General features: G+C 43.6%; 1 protein-coding gene across 1 annotated transcript in view; it reads left to right on the forward strand.

The window, feature by feature from the left end:
- CDAN1 (codanin 1) overlaps positions 1-18,378 on the forward strand; it is a gene marked incomplete at its 5' end in the record, with an annotated part of 21,007 nt that extends 2,629 nt beyond the window's left edge. Inside the window, 21 exons of the mRNA XM_009879256.1 lie at positions 638-747; positions 1,449-1,538; positions 1,892-1,967; positions 3,592-3,800; positions 4,544-4,658; positions 5,447-5,590; positions 6,218-6,384; positions 6,995-7,076; positions 7,738-7,827; positions 8,730-8,784; positions 9,689-9,822; positions 10,507-10,610; positions 11,330-11,479; positions 11,943-12,006; positions 12,482-12,560; positions 13,392-13,549; positions 14,856-14,963; positions 15,354-15,417; positions 16,560-16,762; positions 17,404-17,511; positions 18,253-18,378. Coding sequence (XP_009877558.1) covers positions 638-747; positions 1,449-1,538; positions 1,892-1,967; positions 3,592-3,800; positions 4,544-4,658; positions 5,447-5,590; positions 6,218-6,384; positions 6,995-7,076; positions 7,738-7,827; positions 8,730-8,784; positions 9,689-9,822; positions 10,507-10,610; positions 11,330-11,479; positions 11,943-12,006; positions 12,482-12,560; positions 13,392-13,549; positions 14,856-14,963; positions 15,354-15,417; positions 16,560-16,762; positions 17,404-17,511; positions 18,253-18,378 — 2,436 coding nt within the window. The remainder of the gene's footprint in view (positions 1-637; positions 748-1,448; positions 1,539-1,891; positions 1,968-3,591; positions 3,801-4,543; positions 4,659-5,446; positions 5,591-6,217; positions 6,385-6,994; positions 7,077-7,737; positions 7,828-8,729; positions 8,785-9,688; positions 9,823-10,506; positions 10,611-11,329; positions 11,480-11,942; positions 12,007-12,481; positions 12,561-13,391; positions 13,550-14,855; positions 14,964-15,353; positions 15,418-16,559; positions 16,763-17,403; positions 17,512-18,252) is intronic.
- Between the last annotated feature and the right edge of the window lie 2,103 nt (positions 18,379-20,481).

Here is a 20,481-nt window from a genome sequence, read left to right on the forward strand (position 1 = left end):
AAGTGGATCTGTTTCATATAGCTGCGGACCCCTTTTAGGCAAATGAAGCTTCAGAGGAGACAGTGCAGCTCAAGAAGACTGCTTTCCTGATTCAGTCTGGGTTAGGGAACTAAAGCTGGATGGTAGGAATGCCTTCCTTAGTGTATTTTGTGTCTTGTTTCATCCATCATTTAAAAATGGAAATGACCCTTGGCAAAGAAATTGCAGTGTATTTTCTGAGATTAGGGCCTTTCGATAGGTCCTTTTAGTTAAAGCTGTAAATAAAGGTCTCTTGTTCCTTGAAAACATAGGCTTTTTGAATAGGAAAAAGAAGAATAATGCTGGAATTGTCAGCCACTATCCTGCACTCTCTGGAGCCCTATATTGAAGGTACAAAGTTTGCAGATCATTCTTTCCACACTGTGTCCGTACTGGTTGCAGTATTCTGCAGAGATTTCTTAGATAAGGTGCTTCTGTAATGTTGAATGATTCTGCCTCTGTCATGTGGGTTGTAAAACCTAATGGCTGATGTCTGAACAGCTCCACTAGTGATAACTGCTTTCCTCATCGCTTATTCTCCCTCCTTTTTCTAGGTCTTAGCTTGCTGGTTAAATTAGAGACTTATGTTAATCTAATGGCTCCTTCCTGTTTCTCACAGGTGTCTCTCTTGCTGCCATGCTCTGTACAGTCCGTTTCTTTCCAGCCAGAAACAGACAATCGCTCTAACTTTCCTAGTGACAGAGCATTTCACATATTTAAGAAACAAAGGTAAGTTTCTTCTACTATTGCTGTATGGCTCGCAGGGTATAATCGTTCCATGACTGTGAGCAAAGGATATTGTCTCATGTATGCTACATGCTGTAGAAGAATCTTGAGACTTTCATTCTTATTTTACCAAAAAAAGAGAAAAAAGAGAAGTCTTTGTCCGTATCAACTGCAGGAGCTAAGTGCATAATGTCTTTAGAGAAGAACCGCCTAATTCTTCAGGAGTAGTTATTGAAATTTCTGGTAAAGGCCAGTGCAGTCACCCTGGATTGCTCCTGCGTAAAAATCTGGTACGCTTTTATTCTTCCTGCCACCTCCCTCCATGCTCGCAGCAACAGGGTGAGGGCAGAATGGCAAGTTGTCTTGGTCCTTTTTTTCTCTTCTCATAGGTATTATTTCATGTGGCTTATTCTTTCCTGCCTCTCAGTCTTCAGTGTGTCTGGTAATGGGTGGTTTGGTCATTCCATCAGAGCTTGGGCATAACAAGCTTAAGCACTTGCTGTCAAAGACACGGAAGATGGAAACTCGCTGAAGTACCCTAACATTAATGAGTTTTGCAAAGGTATCTGATTGCTTAGAAGCTTGAGCTGTTTAATCTGAGGTAGATTCTTGCTGGGGAATTTAGGAGCAATAGAATATTCAGGTGTTGGTACTTCAAATTTTGAAGAGTGGGAAATCATAGCCTTAAATATCTTGATTCACAGGGACATATTTTATGAACTACTGCGTGAGTGGGAGGATAACCATGAAAAAACTGGATGGGACTTCGAAAGAGTTTTGGGCAACAAGATCAGGTAGGAGTCTCATGCTGCTTGAGCAAGCTCTTTAATGTACCTGAACGTATCTGGGAGCTGAATGTTTCAATTTTCTTTCTAAACAACATCATTACTGCGGGAAAGCAAGACTTTTTATCTTTAGGGCTGTGTTTGCTCTACAGGTCCTCAGGGAGAATTTTTGTTTCTGTGATCGACAGATGGGGCTCAGTGCTTGGGAAACTTGGTTATAAAGATGTTACTTTTTGCAGTGGCCTTTGGAGATTGCTTTCTTTAAAGCAGTTGTTTTATGCTTTTCATTATAGTTTGAGGTTAGAACACCTTTTCTGTACTACCGTGATCCAGTCAAGGTTTTGTAATGTTTTCCTTCACAGGGCCATGATGGCTCACCTGTCTGCAACCTGCAACCACAGCCATTTTGCCAGGCTCTTTCAGAAACAGCTTATCCAGGTAAATGACTTCGGGTTTTTTAATGGAAATAGGTATCTTGGCCTGAGAAAACAAACTGTGTCTTGCAAGTTTCTTTGAGATTTTCCTACTGAGATTTTTGGGGGGAGAAACAAGTTTTCAGGATGGGAATTTCCTTCCTTTTCCAGAAATACAAATTAGTGATAAATTACTGATGAACACTAAGCACATCATGAGCTATAAGAATTCATTTTTTATTGTTGTTTACTTTTAGCTTCTGATATTCTAATTTTTAGAAATTTTAAGGATATATTTTGACATATATCAAATGCAGAGCTTCCCAGTTATATATGCAAAGAGTGTCTGGTTCTTCTGTGTAGCACTGCAACAGCCTCTTTTTGATGTAAGTGCTGCTGTTGTAGTTTGCAGGAGTTTTTGGCTGGTTTTGAGCATCATTTGACTTCACTGTGACTGAAGGCACAAAAAAAGAAAAGATGCTTCTGACTGGAGTGTAGATATTCATTGCATTCCCTGTAAATGGCTGGCTAATTGGTGGGTTCCTTTTGGATAGCAAAACAGACACAAAACCTCTCCCTGAATATTAGCCCACACACATTGCCAGCAAGTTGTGATCAGCTGCAACGTCAAAAAGTCCTCTAGTGTCCACTTTAAATTTGCATCAGCGTCCTGTCTGATGTGTGTGTGTTCAGGGAGATTGTGGGAAAGAGGTGAGATGGACTTGCACCAGCAGGATTTAATTAGGGTCAGCTACTGCATTTCTTCTTCCTACCTGTGCCTTCTTGATGAACGCTGCAGGGTCTCTAAAGGGTGACCAAAGATTAAACTGAAAACTGGGAGTCATCCGTGCATCTGATGGGTCTGGCTAGAAAGTTTTGCGGAGTCTTGTGTGTAGTTACTATACTCGTGCAGAAATGAACCTAAACTGAGGATTTGTGTTGAAGGCCTGATAATTTAAAGGTTGGAAAGCAGAAGAAGGTGTTCTTTTGGGAGAGGAAGATGCTCAATTTGGAATAAATGGACCTAGTAATTCTTCGCTTGATACTCATAGTTAAATGTTGCTTTTTGGTATGATTTCCCTCATTAAAGCTATCCTGACTTAGAAATGGGAGTATGCAGTCATGTTTTCCCTTTACTCAGCATTGGTTCGGTTACAGCTGGAGGACTGTACCCAGTTTTGGGCTCACCAGTACGAGAAAGATACTTACTAGAGTCCAGTGCAGAGCCACAGAAATTATTAAGGGACGAGGGCATTTTTTGTATGAGATGAAGCTGAGAGAGCTGGGACTGTTTGGCCTGGAGAAGGCTCCAGGTTATCTTTGCACTATGTACAGACTCTCGATGAGAGGGAATGAAGAGGGAACCAGCATCTGTTCTCTCCACGCATCTGGATGTAGCCTGCTGGATATGGCCAAGTTAGATGTCTAGGATCCATCTCTCGAGATCTCTAAGCCATTTATGGCCGAGGTGGCACGTTTTGGCATGAGGACAATAGACCTTTTGTACGTGGGCTGCCTGAAAAGGCTGTGCTTGGATTGCTCCTAAAGCAAGATCTTGTGAGGGAGGGAGGATGTGTGAGGCGAGAGATGAAATGAAATGATACCTTGTTACCAGTTTCCCACCTTGATGCTCTTTCTGTCTCCTCAAGATGTGTAAAGGTCCTATTGGCGGTGGTGCAAGCTGGGGAGACACCCCAGACCAGGATGTCCTTAATATGCTGGGTTCTGATAATCTGAGCCGTCTGAAGAGGCTGCAGGAAAGATTCGTTGTTCCTCAGAGCATCAGAGGGCCTTGTCCACCCCCTTCATTCCCGGGGTGCCAGCAGTTCTTCAGGGACTTCATCCTCAGCGCAGGAAGGTTAGCTGCCCGTGCTCGCTCTTTCCTTTGTGAAACGTGTGGGTGAGTGGGGAACACCAGTGTGCTGGTGCTGCAGCGGGGAGTTGTCTGGAGCATGTCAGGAATGTTTTTAAGCTGCATAATGCCACACGTGGTGTTCTCAGCCAGCACGCACAGCGAGCATGTTAATAAGCAGGTTCTGCCTGGAGCATAGAACGTGTTTGTGTGTGTGTGTGCCACATTAGGAGTAGTTTCTTTTCTATAAAACCATAATACCTTGTTACAGGCCATCAGCATTTCCCAGTGCCAAGGTGTGTGGTGTTGCCTGGCAAGGCCACTCGACTGGCCAAATGTTTTTTGTGTGGTAGCGCATGATGCTGAGTTGTTACGAGATGAAGCCAGGTTTATGATTTTGTTTAATGAGGTTTTCACCATCCACAGCATGGAGGAGTTGTGGTCTGTGGGAGATTTGACTCTTGAGTTCAGTTACTTTACAGCTGCCTGCTTCGACAGATCAGTACTATTATCCTTATGCCGGGCCTTGCTAAATAGCATCTGTTTGAAAATGTACAAAATAAGAGTAGAAAAGAAGGGGATCAGCCAGTACTAATCTTGTCCCTTGCTTTCTTGTCTGTCAGTGTGTTACATTCGGTATCTACTGATGCTTGATACAACTCATGAGACAAGCTTGGAATTTTGCAGTGTGGTAGTTGAGGTTTCGCTGCTGTTTTCAGCCCAGTCTGACTCATCATCTTTTGCTGAAGTTACCAGTTCAATCAGCACCTGATGGATAGTCTGTGCCTGAAGATACTGGAACTCAATGGCCTTACTCTGGTGGAGCATGAGCACGGTGATGGGGAAGCAGATATGGATGAACAGGTAAGCTTGGTTTTTGCAAACACATCAGGCAGGAATTTCCCTGAGCTGTTCCAGTACTCGGACAATTACTGGCTTGATTGTGAGTTGCTTGGAGCTTCCACTGCTGTCTTTGCAGATCAAGAGCTTCTTTGTTTGCTTTTGTTATAACTCTGCAGCTTGGTTATGGAGCCTCTTGCCATTTTTTTGCGTGTTTCAGGATGTTTCATATGACTGTGTTGTAAGAGATGATGCACAGTAGTTTGAAAAGTGCAAACCTCCTTTTCAGGTTGTTAGTACCCTGTGTTAGATCAGTGAAATGACTGACTCCCGTTGTTGCACTCAGCTGCAGCAGCTCCTTTTCCATGGAGAAAGATTTTTAGTTGGAATGACTTTGTAGTCATGCATGTTCATACCCGTTCAGATGTTCCTTCAGTCATCTGTACTTATCAGAGGTGTCACTGCTTACGGTCTGTTAGCAAAGCAGCAGCTGAAGGTTTGTGAGGACTTGCAGAGCAGACATGGCGTAAAGGAGGCAAGAGATCAGCTCTCTACCCTCTCGTTGACTCCAAAGTTGTTAACGGGTTGATGTGATTGAGCAGCTGGTTGGTTTAGAAAGCTCTTGTATTAATTTTGTCTCGCTGTGAAGCAGTGGAGGCAGAAACAATTTAGAATGCTTGATAAATAGGTCTTTTGAGAACTTAGCTTTATTAAAAGCAGTGGTGAAGCTACGCACTCCTTTTACATGAAGGGGGTGGAAGTTTAATTGCCATTTAGGATAGCATTGCCCAGCTTGCTTTTCTTCGTTTCAGGATGAAAAGAAGCGTTTCACTGTGGTCCTGTTAAGCCTACGACTCCTCGCCAAGTTCCTGGGGTTTCTTGTTTTCTTGCCATATCGCACCATGGATCAACCGACTAGAGACTTGCAAGACTCTGCTGTAGCATTAAGAAACCAAGTAAGAAAACAAGCTCTTCTAAGAAATCTAGCGTGGCCTTTTGCTTGACAGGCAGGTTTTCTAATCCAAGGAAGAGATTGTGAAGATTTTTATGCCCTTTCAAAGCGAGCCAGTGGTTTCTGGGATGATGTTATACGCTTCTGTGCTCCTACTGCGTGTTCTGGGGTTGGGAACAAAGGAGAGAAGAGTTTGCATAAGCTAGAGGAGAGGGAGCCAAGCACTGATGGTCTGGGGCTGTCATAGCAGAACTCTGACCTAGCTAAGGTGACTTGTATTTGTAGTTTGAAATGCAGTGACCAGGAATGTTTCTGTGAGTTTAGCATCCACCTCCTGGCAGTGTGTCATACTCAGCGCAGGGAGGCAGGGGTTAGACCTTGACTCCACTTGTACGTAGTCAGACTCGTAGCCTTGCTTTTGAAAGCCCTGGTAGGACCTCAGCTTGGTGTCGTAGTCTGGTTTTTACCTCTGTTCGCGTGCAAATAAATGTTTTCTTAATCCAGAAAGTCATCTTTTATTTGCACAGAAGGTGAAATTCTAGAAAGAAAAGTCAAAATATAGGTAAAGTTATTCTTTTAAGGATAAAAAAGTAACTTCAAGCTGCTGCTTTAACTTCTGTTTTCCATTTAGACCCTGCCTGTACTGGATGTTTTGAAGCTTCTGAGACAATCTATTCGGGACCAACGTTCCATCCTCACTATCCCTTGGATTGTGGAGTACCTTTCCCTGGTGGATCATATTGCTCCTTTCCTTGATTACTACAGGAAAGTATTTTGTCTCTTGCTGCAGGTATACAGGTAAGAGCCTGGGAAAGGATATTTATTAAGAATTTCTCTGTGAAGGTTTGCTTACTTAGTTGAGGCGCCTGGTGTTCGAGAATGCCTGCTGGCCCTAGCTTGAGATTCTTAAAGTGCTTTTTTGTTGCAAATCATAAGCACTTCTCATTTTGCATAAAACTGCAAAGGGTACACATCCTAAACTCAGAAGTTAATACTTGATTTAAATGTGTTGTTTTTCATTAAGTAAACAAAACTCTTTAAATCCCTACTGACTCCTCCTACATCTGCAGCTGTGAATTTTCAACCTTGAATTTGAACCTTAAACCTACAAGGTCTCCCATGCCTAAAGAATGGTCTAGTTTTCTTTCCTAAATACAGGAGAAGAATTTGAAGTGCATTCTAGAGAGTCACTTAACATTAGCTTGTCCAGTGTGTTATTCAGATGCATATGTGCAAAAAGTAGAGCTTGCTCTCTGCTCTTAGGACAGACAAGTAAAGAACGTGTACATGGTGATGAATTAGAAAAGGAGTGGTTTGGGGTGTTTGTTGTTTTTTTTTTTTTTTTCCTTAATGAAAATTGAGCGACTGAAATCTAATATTCTGTCTTGCTGCTTCTGCTTCATGGCAGGTTAATGGTCCTTTCTGAAGATAAGGAGATGAGTTTCCTGAACAAGCTGCTGATCCTTGCAGTTCTAGGTTGGCTTTTTCAGGTAGAGTCTCCTGGGCGCGCACAGATTTTCCCTGAAGAAAAAGCAGGGCACAGAACTCAGTAGAAAAAAGTAATAAAATGAGTTAAAACACTAGTTTGTAGTTTTGTTGTGTTTGTTGTTTTTTTTTCACACTAGTGTTGGTTTTAGAGTCCTCTGCATTCTAACAGAGGGTTATTTTTCCTCTAGTGGAATTGTGGGAAGCAACATTTTCTTTTCCAGTAAGAGTTCTGATTGCTGCTGAAACACATTATTGTGCTTACAAATCTGCATCCTTGTAAGCAGATAGACAGACAATTCCTGTTAGAACTGGAAGCCCTTGTCACAAAGCTGGCAGCCCTGAAATACTGGGGACTTTTTTTGTCTGATGAAGGGATGGTGTGTGAAGAACTTTTGAAATCCATCTGTGCCTCCAGTTGGAAGCAGGGTAACTGCGTAGCGGGAACCTGTTGGAAAGGTGAAAAGTGCTCTGTGGGGAGGGTACAGAAGGTGGCTTATTGCGATCAAACTAAGCCTTTAATTCTACAAAAAGATCCTCCGTAGGGTGGAGCTGATCCTTAGTCCTAGTTTATTTTGTGGGTGGCAGGTTGGTGAGACTGTCGTCTTTATCAGAAACGGTGTGAATTTACTGTTTGGGTTGTAACTGCTGGGGTTTCTGTTTCAGGTTCCATCAGTTCCTGAAGAGTTGTTTTTTACCACTGATGTCAGGCAGGAGGGATTGATGATGGATACTGCGACATCTGCTCAGGCTTTGGTGAGTTAGCACAGTAGTATGTCTTCTGAATCTGCGCATGAAGGTGGACTTGCCGCGGCCTCAAGAGTTTTAAGATTTTTACCAGCAACTTGGCTTCAGTGCAGCTGTCTTGAGCAACTGCATGAAAAGGGGTAACTGAACTGAAAACAGTATGAGCAAGCAGAAAAATATGGCAGGTGTGACATTTCGGATAACTCCCAGATATGCGAAAAAATACATGAAATTCCTTGAAAAATGAGCAGTATCTTTGCCAAGATAGCACAGAATCATTCTGTGATATCTTTGCCAAGATATCACAAGAACAAGATATGTGCATCTTGTTTTTAATTAGAAGGTTCTGGTTTGCACTGGCTCTTCAGTGGTGGAGACGAGATTCAGAGATCAACTGATTAATTTTTTTTTCCAAATGAGCACAGTACCCACTGCCCACGTGGATGGTAACTCGTCCCATACCTCTGGCTGTGCTGTGTGGTGCTGGGGTGACATTACTCTGTGGTGCAGTGCTGCACTGAGTCCAGTGGCACCTGTGGAGGTATAATGCACAGCAGATGTGCCTCATTATACTCCTCCACGGATAGGTCGGGTTTTTTATGAGTAGCAGCTGTGGCAACTAGTCTTGGCTCCCTTCTGTAACCATCAGCTTTCAGCTGGGCTTTGGCAGCAATCGGAACCAGAGGTTGAGCTTCTCTAACGTAGAACAGCTTGGGGAGTGTTACAGGGCTGGACTGAACACTTGGACTGCAGAGTTCATCATTTTACTGTGGATTTGGAGTCTTGATGTTTTTATTGTTTTTGTGGAAAGGCAGTTCTGAAACCTGCCGGTGACCATGGGTTTGGGATTTCTGACTTGCCGAATTTCTTGCCTGCTGTGTCCTTTCAGCATTTCCTTCCATTTCTGACAGGACTCTGTACCCTTGGTGGATCAGCAGTTGCTTTATACCTGCTGTCCCTATCTTGGTGAGTATTTTATTTGTATTTGATATATAAAATATATTTGTATATATGTATTTATATTTTTAATTTCTGTTTGTCTGTTGGTGCTGTGAGTCCTGGGATCATCTTTCTCACCACTCCTCACACCTTCAGGTCTCAGTTGCGTGTGAGTCAACCTTGATAAAAAGCTGTATTGCAGAAGCTTACGTGGGTGTGATGAGTGTCTGGTGAAGCTGGGGGAGGGAGGCTGCAAAGTCAGGATAGTTGATCTGTAGAGCTCAAATACAGAGGGATGGGGGACCTCATCCGTCACATCCTTCTGCTGCCAGGCAGAGGGGAAAGATCCCCTTTGTACCCTGGTGCTTTATCAGGTTATTGTTTGAGATCTCTTTTTTTCCTGGAGTCTGACTGCTGTTGGTGAAATCCCTCTCTGTAGACGATAGAGTCCCAGGTGGTGGGATGGTGCTTCACTTCTTGGTACTTACCTGCTAGGAAAACACTGTGCTAAACCTGCATTACAAAAGCTTCTAGGGATTGAACATGTCTTTAAGCTTTTCCCCTGGTATTTTCTCCTGACCTTGTAGGCATTTTGTGTAACTCTGCTTGCCTTGATGTCCTTGTAAGCTTTACAGTTCCTGCTTGCCATGCTAGAAGGGGGTGCATAGAAACAGCTGCTCCCTGAGCCTTCTAAGTCTTGTGTGCCAGGGAACTTTTTTGGAAGTCTCCTATCTTCAGAGCCTTGCCTGCCTTGCAGTGCTCTGCCAGTTAAATGGGTGGGATTGTCCCTCTGCTTTTTTGAAACTCCAGCTTTCACAGAGGCTTCAAGAATCTCCCCTGGGAACAGGACTGACAATGTGAAAGTCTCAAGTTTTGGTTTGTTGCCTTGATCAGGGGGGCAATGACTGCTTTTGCATGTTTCTCTGTACAGGTGAGCTGCGGAAGCTGCTTGCCTCCTTTGTGGCTGGTAGCGGAGCGAAAAATGGTGGCTTTATAAGGAAAATCACTCCCACAGCTGCAGAGTCCTTGGCACCCAAGGCTTCTGTCACGCACCGGAAACTGCAGGTAATGGAATTGGAGAGTGGCAAGGGGTAGAAGGGTGGGAGAAGTTTCTTGTGTGAGAGTAGGGTACGCAGTGGTGTCCTAATGCCAGGGAAAGAAAAGAACGGGCCTAGGCAGCAGTGAACGTTGTGTTGAACAGTTGGGTACCCTTAGTCCTCATTCTCCTGTTACAGTCATGTGGCTGGGATACCCTGTGGGTGCTGAAATCCAGGTAACTTCAGTAAAACATTCTTGCAACAACTAGCCTGTTTCTCTGCCAGCCTCTTCATTGGTGTGTTTCTCATACTCCGTTTTGGCTGGATTGTAGCCCTGATTTCCACCAAAAGAACCAGCTGTGTAGGAGCTTACAGGACTGCTGGCCTGTAACGGAAAGAGAGGATCCTTTCTTTCACAGTGTGGTGACTCACTGCTAGTAGGTGCTGTCAGAACACTCCTGGACTTCCCTTTACTGGGCATTTGTTTTTGTAACTTCACAAACCCTGACAGTGACTTTTGGGTTAAACAGTTAGAAGGAGACAGAGAGCAAATATTTTACAGGGGTGCCAAATGCTGCAGTAGCAGAAAGTTCTAGTGTAGGCAGGTGGGGTGTCTTTTAGCACAATTCCAGATGGTTGTTCTGTCGTTCTTGTGTTGAGAAGGATCTGCGGGGAGTGCGTGAATCAATTGTAGCACTTTCCTCTTGAACAGGTAGAGTTGGAACAGGCCTTCTTCCACAACCAGCCTCCCTCCCTACGGAGAACAGTTGAATTTGTGGCAGAGAGGGTGGGATCCAACTGCGTTAAGCACATCAAGTAAGTGCTGGTGATCCGTGACTTAAGAAGTAACAACTATGCTACCGAGGCAGAGAGTTAAAATTGTGTATATCAGGAAAAGATTCCCTCCGAGTGTGCTGTATAGCAGAAAGCCAAGGCTATGTAAGGCATATGTATGACAGGAGTGGGATCCAGAAATGTCTGATTGCCATCAGAGACGGGAATTTGGGAAGGGCTGCGGAGAGGAGGGTTATATGACTCTGGGATGCTTGGAATGTGAACGTAGGTGTGGTATTTTAAAACTTTCTATCCTTTTTGGAATGCTCTTGCTAATGATGAGAAAATCTCAATCAGAAGGGACCTGAGGTCACCTAATCCAAACTTCTGCTCAAAGTAGCACCAGTTTTCAAGTTCAGTCAGGTTGCTTGGCACCTTTTCTGGCTGAGTTGTGGAAGTCTGTAAGGATGGGGATTCGGGAGGCTCTTAGTACCATGTTCCAGTGCTTAGTTTTCCTATCGGAATTTCCCCTTTTCCACCTTGTGCGTGTTATCTGTCAGCCTTTAGCCACATGCTTCCTGGAAGAGTCTTGTTCTTTCTTATCTGTGACCCTTTCTTTTCCCTTCTCTTCTCCTGGGCTGTGAAACCAGCTCCCCCAGTCTCCTTGTCGGTTGTGTGGGGACAACAGCTGGTTACAGTTAGTGTGCACTGTCTCTAGCGTTGATTATAGTCTGATTGTTCTTGGTTTGTTTTTTTTACAGGGCAACACTGGTAGCAGAGTTAGTCCAAAGGGCTGAAGGCATGTTGCAGGATAAAGTGAAGGAGGAGGATGCTAATCAAGACAAGCTGCTCGAAGAGGTGTGCGCTCACCTGTATGAGGAAGGGGCCCAGGCACTCATCAAAGGCAGAGAGTAAGGAGAAACAGTTATTTAAACTTCTGCCTTCCCTTCTCTTCTTATTGTGGACTCCGTGAGCCTAATTCGGCTTGGCCTGTCCTGCTCAGGTTCTGGTGATGATAAACCCTGACCTCTGCTCTTCTTAGGGTGACTGTCTGTGGCACCTCCGGCCAGTTATTGCTGTATCTGTAGGAAGGAGTGAAGGTGCTGTGTTTGTCCCCCTGCACCCAGCTCCAAAGAGCCATCCACTGCAGCTCTTGTATTTCCCCTCTTTGGAAAACCAAGTGTAGCAGCTTGGTGGTGCCTTGTAATTGCTCTTTCCTCCTATGGCTCTTTTGCTCTGACTTAGTTCGCTGCGGCCTTCCAGCTGGTTTTGACTGTAAGAGAGCGTGTGAAAGTTACTACGGTGACGAACCTCTGGATGTTGCCCAGGAACTTTTGACTAATCCTGTGGCATGTTTTCTTTCTTTTCTTGCAGATTTTGCAAAAAGAAAGGTCCTGAGGCAATAAGGGTGTTACTACCGGAAGAGACCTCTGCAGCAGTATGTATTTTCATTTAATTCTGGACTGTTTTTCTATTGCTGCTTCACTTATCCCTTACTAGCTTAGGGCAGTGGAATTGGTTGGTGCCCTCCTGTGAGGACTAACAGCTGAGGAGAGTCACCTCTGCCAGGCTGCCTTGGATAGTCTGCCTAAAGCACCAGTCTAGCCAATAGCTAAGTGTCGAGACTAGAATGGTATATAAATTGCACTCACCTTGAGAGGATAATGCTTTTTGGTTTAGCATCACCTTACCCATGAGCTGTTGGGGTTTGTAGGAGGATGAGGTTTGGGAAATCAAAACAGGTCAGTCCTATTGCTCAGAGCAGCAGTTCCCACAGGGTCAGTGCCCTCCGTTTTAATGTTGCCTGCCAGAATTAAGCTCTTTTTCCCCTCTAGGCTTTCTTCTGACTCTCACTGACTACAGTGCTGTGGCTAGTAGTAAATCTCCTGTCACTTGTTATCCTCCCTCTAAAGGTTTTAAGTAGCGCAGAAGACATCGCGGTGGAGCTGGCAACCGAGAAAGCCTGTGGCTGGCTTTCTGCCAACATTGCAGGTGAGTCTCCTTACCCTGAACTGGGGCTTCTAACCCATGTACCATGCTGCTCTTCTGAGGTCAAGGGGTAGAATGTACTCTAATACTTGCTCCTACTTCTTTTTCTTTTGGTGGGAAGCGTGCTGTTGCTCTGTCCCTCCTTGTTTAGGAATAAGAGGAATGATTTCTAGCTCCAAGAACCTTCTTCAGGGATTTTTCAGGCTTGGCCTGTGTAAGTGATGTGTAGTTACGGAGGCTCACAGGATGGTGAGGATGAATGCTGTGGAAAGCTTTTTCTGAAAATGTCATCTAGGCTGAAGCTGTCTTAGCACTTTAAATGTATGGTACGGACGGTCGTGCTCACGTACAGAGTGCTTCTGAGATCTTCTGTAAAAACAAACACCCCTTACACTGGGTGTGTTTTCAGCAGGCTGAAGGCAACTGCAGCCCTCTCTGTAATGGTGCTCTGGCAACTCTTCGGAATCTCTGAAAACCCATTGGTTCAGGAGGTTGTGCCAAGAATCTGGGGGAAGAATGTCCAGCAACATTTGCGGCAGCAAGAGTTTAGTGTTTTGGATGCTGGTCAAAACTTATTTTGGTAGCAAACATACATGTTTCTTAGGCATGGCGGTTGGATGGGTGTCATCATGCCAATTCAGCTCTGTGCTTTAGTGCTGCTTCCTGGCTTAGCTCCTTTGTTCATTAAACCCGCTGAAGTATTTTGATGGAAAATGAGAAGAGTTGCCAGTGGTAATGGGTGGCTGCCTGGTAAGGGTAGCGTTCGGAAACAGCTGTCCGCCTCGCTGGAGAGAAAAGCTGAAGCAGACAGGATCTGTTCTCTGTTCTTTGTAGCACTCATCAAAAGAGAAGTGAAGGCAACCTTCAACAGGATGCTGAAAGTCCCAGGACTTGCCTTGCCTGGTGAGGATGCTCTGGAGTCAAGACGAGACTGCCCTCCAGGCTGTCAGCACTGTGCTCCCTTTCCCTCCCAAATCATCAATGAAATTAAGGTATATATACACCCCGCTTGCAGTTTGTGTGTGCATCAGACACATACAGAACTTCTGGTACCATGGCAGTGGCCCTTTTGATATGAGTAGCATAGAAACCATGGTATGGTGAGCATTGTGTACAGCTGTGTGCTCAAGAGTCAACATATCTACTTTTTGTAGACTTAGTGTTTTTATGGAGAATCTCCTGGTCTCCATGTAGTTGGAGTATTTCCTGTTGGTCTTGTCAGTTCTGTAGTACATGATACACTGTCCTGTCTTAGACACCGGGAATTCGATGTTGAATTAAGCGTCAAATGAATCTGTACGGATCAGCTCAAAGATTTTTTTTTTGCCCGTCTACATCTGCACCTTCATTCAGCTATAATTAGGATCAGAATATCTTAAAAAGGAGGTGATGGTGTGGACTTAATTTCAGCTGTAGATCCAAGCAATTTTCTACTCAAGCTGGTTCAAATCTTTTCTCCCATGCTTTTACAAGGTGACTGTTCTGGTAAAAATCATGCAATTATATAACCCGTGTGAGTAACCCATGAGGAAAAGAAGTCGTCTAAAAAACCTCACTTTTTTAGCATTATGTATTCTACCTATTCTTTTTGCTGCTTCTTGTCTGAGCAATAATACTGGATCTCCTTCTCATCACATTCCAAGCAATTTAACGTTTTCTTGCTCGAGGTAGAATAAAAAGAGTGAGGTATGTGAGGAAACCAGGATCTCTTTCTGTAAACTTGCTTTTTGGAGACATTTTTATATGGTATCTTGAGACACAGCTTTTAAAATATTGTTTGGGGTTTTTTTATTTTTATTTCCAACCTGGGTTTCTGATACTGGGTGGTAAATTGCTAGTGATGGAAAGTGCTACCACATGTAAAATTGGCTACACCAGTTTTCATACTGAGCTTTGGGTTGACATTGAAGCTACGTTGACAATATAAGAGGGCTCTGGATTTCTGTAGCATTTCTACCCTGAGTTTCTGCCTCCAGATTTAGCTGGAGCTTTCAGAGCTAGTTACTTTTAAGGAGGAGGAGCTCGTTGCCCTCATTGACTCTGACTTCATAACATCAGTGAGAACTACGGTGGAAAATCAGACCTAGGTAAGGCTGGAAAAAATTCAGCTGCAATCTGTTTTATGAAATGAGAAGGATCCCAGCTTAATATTTTATTATATTTTTCTGTTATTTTTATGAGGAACTGCATCTCTCTGTGAACTGCTCTGTCGTAGTTCCAAAGATCTGTTTCTGGAAGTGTGTGATACTAGCTGGTGAATGACTGCTGTCTTTTTTTATTTTTTATTTTTTCATCAAGGATGTGCTCTGTATTGCTGTGGGCCCACGGGGTGAGGGTGAAGTGATTGACTACATCTGGCTGGAGTGCTTGCTGGGAAGACTGAGTCAGACACTTCGATGCAGAAAGGTAGAAGTAGTAAAAAAAAGTAACAAAAAAAAAAAAATCCCCCTTGGACTACTTTGAGCTGTCTTCATACCTGTAAATTTGCCAGTTTGCCTCGCCTTACAGTTGAATTCAGGTGAATGTTTTTTTTTGTCTGAGCTCAAATGTGACAAAGTTGTGCTGCATTTTTTTATTGGTACTGTGTAGATCTGCTTGTTACTTAAAAGTAGCCTTTATGGATCTGCTTTTCATATATGATCTTCTCTTGTCTTTAATGGTCTCCTGATTACAGCTCTGTGCTTCTTGCTGTAAATTGCCTGCTCTTCTCTGATATTTTTATCCCTTGTGGAGCCCTTGTTTTATCCCATCCGCAGCGTGGGGACAAAGATACAACTTGGGTTTTGTGTTTTCCAGTTCATGTGTCCCACATCAGAACAGCAGCTGGCCAAGTGCACAGTTGAGTTGGCTTCTCTGCTGGGTAAGTCAGTCATGAGCAGCTATTTAAGACTGAAATCTGTTATTAAATTCTCTTAAATCCTTGGGGTCAGAGTCTTCAGTATTTAGAGCTCATGGATGTTTGATTCCCTGGGCGGTGTCATTATGTCTGCAGTCTTTTTTCTGTCAATTTGTGTGGTTGCTTTTAGTCCCTTCCACCTTCCGCAAAACAGCGTTTTGCTGTGACTCGCCATCCTTCACATCGGGTGTTCTTATTTGCATCTCCATTGTGCTTTGTTAATTGATACCATTATTTAAATATGGGATATGTTTTCCAGTATTGCTACCTCTGAAAAGTTGCAACTGAGGTGGGTTATTTTCCCCTATTAAAAGAGCCTGTTCCCTTAAATTGTATTTAACTTTGTTTTCTGTGTGTTGTGAATTCTGTGAGTGTTTTCAGGTGTGGAGTTTTTAAAATTCATTTTATTTTCTTCCTGCTCTGTGTTAAATGCAATGTTTTTCTCAGCAAGAGGTAATGATCTGGATGCTGGTGTTTTCTCCCTAAGGAACTGTCTAATTTCTTGTGTTTAGAACACTCTTAAAAACTTTTATATATGGTTCATTCTTTCAGAAATGTTGTGCAATTTCATTCTGGGGAGCAGCAATGTAAATCAGCCCCGTTCTGTTAGACTGTACCAAGGAAGAACCTGGTACGCTCAGCTCCAGTTCAACACCGTTCGACTTCTCTTTCACTTGTATGAAGTTACGTAGCTCTGCCTATAGGCAAAACAGCAAACTGTTTAATCTCTTTATAGATTTAAATGTTGTTTTACTGTGTTATTTTCTTCTTTTAGGAAGACTCGTAGGTCCTCTTTTATTCAATGTTGGGCTGACTTGTATTTAGTCACTTGTCTTTCCAGACTTGGGGCTATCTGCCAACCAAAGATATTGGTATTCTGAGTAGTATAAATCTCCTCCTATGTAATACTTGTTTGTATAGTTTCAAAGCTTGTAGTTTTGCATGTTTCTAATGTCCTCTCAGGTTCACTGGTTTTCCCTCAGCGAAGTGTTTTTACTTCAGTGATTGGGTAACAGCTATGCGAAATGCACTGTTGGACCAAGGTGAAGGCTATAAAAGGAAAATAGTGCAGCCATGGAAGTTCCCTTTTCTTCCATTTCTTACAGTTTCAGATCGTGTTCCCCTGAGTCTCAGGATCAATTCCCCAGAGAAGAGCTCTGAGAGGCTGCATGTAAAGAATAATCCCACCTATGGCCTTCTGAAGCTGCTGCTTTCTGTCTGGAAGGAGGACTTTGGGACACCTGTTCCTGTGCAGCTGATGTTCAGCAAGAAGAACATGGGTTATCTTGCAGAGGTTCAGATAAAGCGTGTTCCGATCCATGGAGCTGCCAGTTACCCACGCTGGTCTCATGTATTCCCATGAGAGTTCTGCCTGCCTACAGTGTAACGGGTTGCTTGTGTGGGTGAAACCAGCAGGATTTGGTCAGGGGGGCTCTTAGGAAGTCACAGTTTAATTTAGAACAAAGGGCAAAATTTGGCCTGGGAGATCGAGGACTGAATGGACTTTACTTGGGTTCCGTTCATGTGTCTTTTATCAGCTTTCTTTTTTGTGTGTGTGTCGGTGTTAAAAGATCCCCAGCTACACAGCTGAAAATCATCTGATTCAGTTGCAGGCAAAACCCAGTTTATTTCAGAAGGTAAAGAAAAGCGTTTTTCAAGCTGTTCTTGAAGGCAGAGGAACTAACCACTCAGTGTGTTTGGAAACTATGAATGAGAAATGTTGAGGCTGTGTGGTAGGATACAATCTATGAACTCAAGGAATTTTGTTCACTCAGTGTGGTTGTTGCTCTTTGGTGTCCCTCGCTGCCACACCCAGATAAACAATGTGCTTTCTCCTTTTGCTCCTTTTCTCCACATTCTCCAAGAAGAAAAATGTGAGTTGTGTGGGAGTACAGAAATTAACACAAAATCCATATCTTTGAGTTGTTGATGTTTTTTTCTCTTCTGCAGTGGGATTTGTTCCTTTTCATGCTTCATGGTCTTGTAGAGCATGAGCTAATGAGAACTAGTGAAATAGAGAATTGCTTGCACAGCCTCGGGGAGCTCCCTTGGCCCTCAGTAAGTAATTAGATGTGCACGAACAGTAAGTGAAATAAACAAGTAAAGCTACATAAACAGTCCATCCTAGTTGAGTCTCATGTGGATGAAGCCCATAACCTTCCCAGTCTATAGCTCCTGCTTAACGCGGCAGCAGGACTGGCTGCCAGTGAGCCTGTTGCTGGTGTTTGGCTGAACTCGGTCCCTGTGTGAGGCCCAGCATTGCTTGTGCGTGGAAACATTTCCAAGAACATTGTCAGCGAGTTCAGAGACCAGCTGGCTCGGTTACCAGCTCTCTCTGTTCTAGCTTGAACATGTTTGCTGTGCTCCAGCTGAGAAGGACGTGCCAGGAAGGGTCTTAACTGACTGGGCTGGAGTTTTAAACCTCTTTGCCTCCTACCACCAGAACGTGAGAGGAGTCAGACTGTTCTAGCCATAGTCAAAACGCAGGAAACAGCTCAGCTACCCCACTAAAAATGAGCAATATTTCAAGGCTGGTGAGAACTGGCATGTTTGGAGGGGTTGAAGCCTTTTAAACTATGGTGGTGATCTTCTCTCAGAGGAGTGGGGGGATTAGTGGGGAGATTGAACGTGCAGACCCACGGGAGTTCATCTTAGCAGTCAGTGGTGGAGCTTCTCTGGGTGTCTGCACTGGAAAAGCAGCAACAACATGTTTAACCTTGTAATTTTTTTACTAGAAGAATTAAAGCCTCTGTTGACATGTGTTAATAAGGCTTCTCTGGTTTGTATGTTTTGTTACAGGATTTTTTAAAGGAACTGGAAATGCTGTCTAGAGTATTTACATCAGAACATCACAGAGAAGAGCCCAGGACTAACCCTTGTGAGCTGACCAGACAACCTCTAGGTACCGTGACAGCACAAAGTTAGCGGAGGTGGACTCTCTGTGGACAAAAACAATTACAAGATGCAAATGGGAGTTTTGGGTGTTTCCGAAAGCGTTGTGAGCGCTCCGCCAGGAGCTATCTGCAGATAAGAGGTCACTTTGGGCAAAACCTGCACTGCTCATTCTCTTTGCAGGCTTTTTGCTGTGGTGATTATGCTGAAGGCTTTACATCAGCAGATGGATCGCCAAACCAAAAGTCCTTTAAGCACCTTGGTCGTGGCTCAAAGCGGTTTTTTTGGTTTTTTTAGACTCTGGGACACTTTTTGTATTTGTGCAGCAAGAGGCTGAGACCAAACCCAGGAATCAATTCCAGGGGACAAGTTATTTTGTGATCAGAGAGATGGTTTCCTGGTGGCTATTTCTTCTCTTCTTAATGTAATTTGATTTTTCGTGCTGCCTTTTAACAAAGACTGTACTGTCAGGGGAGGGAAATGGTGAACCTGTTTAACATGGAGATAAGCCTATATTTATTTTTCATTGTAAGCTCGATTTTGAAGGTTTGATTTTAATTTTTTTTAAGACTCATTTTAAAAGTTAAACCATATTAAATATGTACACCAGAACACTGATGGTATTATTCTTAAAGGATGTAGATGCTTAAGTGATTTTCCATCTCTTGTTGGAAACAGGACTTGTAATTTCCCAGGGTTTTTAACATAAATAAGGGAGAACATATTTGTTTATATTTTTACCGAAGACAGTATTTTTAAGACACCTTTATAGTATGTGGACATAAATGGAATCTGGCTGCATTTCACTGTGGTTTTTTTATAATCCTTCTTGTCTCGAGTTTGGGTTTTTAGCAGACAGGGACTGCTGCAGCAAGAAAACTACAGCCTGGAAGAGCACACAGAGCATGGGCGACATCCCTGGGAGAGCCGGCTTTGAAAGGAATCCTTTTCGGGGAGGACAGCGGGCGTTCTCTGCCCCTGTGGCTATGGACAGATCATCACCAAGAGTGTGACCTCCCATCCACCTTCCCCCCCTCCAAGTATTCCTTAACTGAAGCCCAGGGCTTTTTAACTTGTTAATTATCTTACCTTTTCCTTGTGTAAGGTGAGAGAAGGTAACATCCTGGAGTCAGTGATTTAAGAAAAAACACAAACAGGTCAAATCAGGTAGAACTGTGGCTTCTGTTAAAAAGTATCTGCTACAGAGAGAGAGAAAAAAAACCATAGAGGCGCATTGGGGTCTGAACTGTATGAGATTTTTTTCTTGACTTGGTTACATTGAAAGATTTGGCATGTTCCCTCTGCACACCCCTCATTTTAGGGGTTCTCTGGGACTGAAGTGGAGTGTCCCTAGAAATGGGCGTGATGGGTAGGCAGCAACATGAATTGTAATAATAAGAAACCCATACCATACCTGCTCCTCGAGGTTGAGTATTATGTGACATTTTGCTGCAGGTTTCGTTTGAAGTTGTTGTTCGTCATAATAAACACAATTAAATGTCCTCGTTTGTGTTGAAGCTGTTGATCTATAACCTCTTTGTCCCAAGGCAAGGTACAAGAAGGTGCTGCACCACAAAGCATGGGGCAGAGGATGTATAGTGATCCCTCCTGCCTGGCCTGCTACTTCTTCGCTTACACCGAAATACAACTATATTTGTTGCGTAAGTGGTGTAGGGCTGGTGGAAGGGGGAAGAATCTGGAATCCATAGTGGTTGAAAAGGTGCTCTTGGCTCTGGAACTGACCTTGGGTGCTCTAAAACCGTTTGCACAGATACCAATACCATGGCCACAACTGTCCTTTTCTCATACAACATGCCTGAAAATTTTTCTATTTTAAAAGGTGACCAAGCCCCAGGAGCAGATTACTACTTCCAGAGACCACAGTTTTGCCCTGTGAGTCGGAAGGCAAGTTAGTTCTTCAGTGCTCACCAGCAGGTAAGAAAACACCCCAGTTTCCATCTTCTGGCTTAATGCAGCTCCCTGGGTCATGGGCAGTATCCCGGAGGAGCTGCGTAACTGGCTCAGGAAAAAGCTTCAGCCAATGCCTCATTTCAAAACACAAACAAAAAACCCAACAAACCCAGACCTTTGTTTGGAAAAGGCACCATGTGACAGAAACCAAATTCGAGCAGCGAG

This window comes from Apaloderma vittatum, unplaced genomic scaffold (assembly GCF_000703405.1).
Source record: "Apaloderma vittatum isolate BGI_N311 unplaced genomic scaffold, ASM70340v1 scaffold4412, whole genome shotgun sequence".
Lineage (NCBI taxonomy): Eukaryota > Metazoa > Chordata > Aves > Trogoniformes > Trogonidae > Apaloderma > Apaloderma vittatum.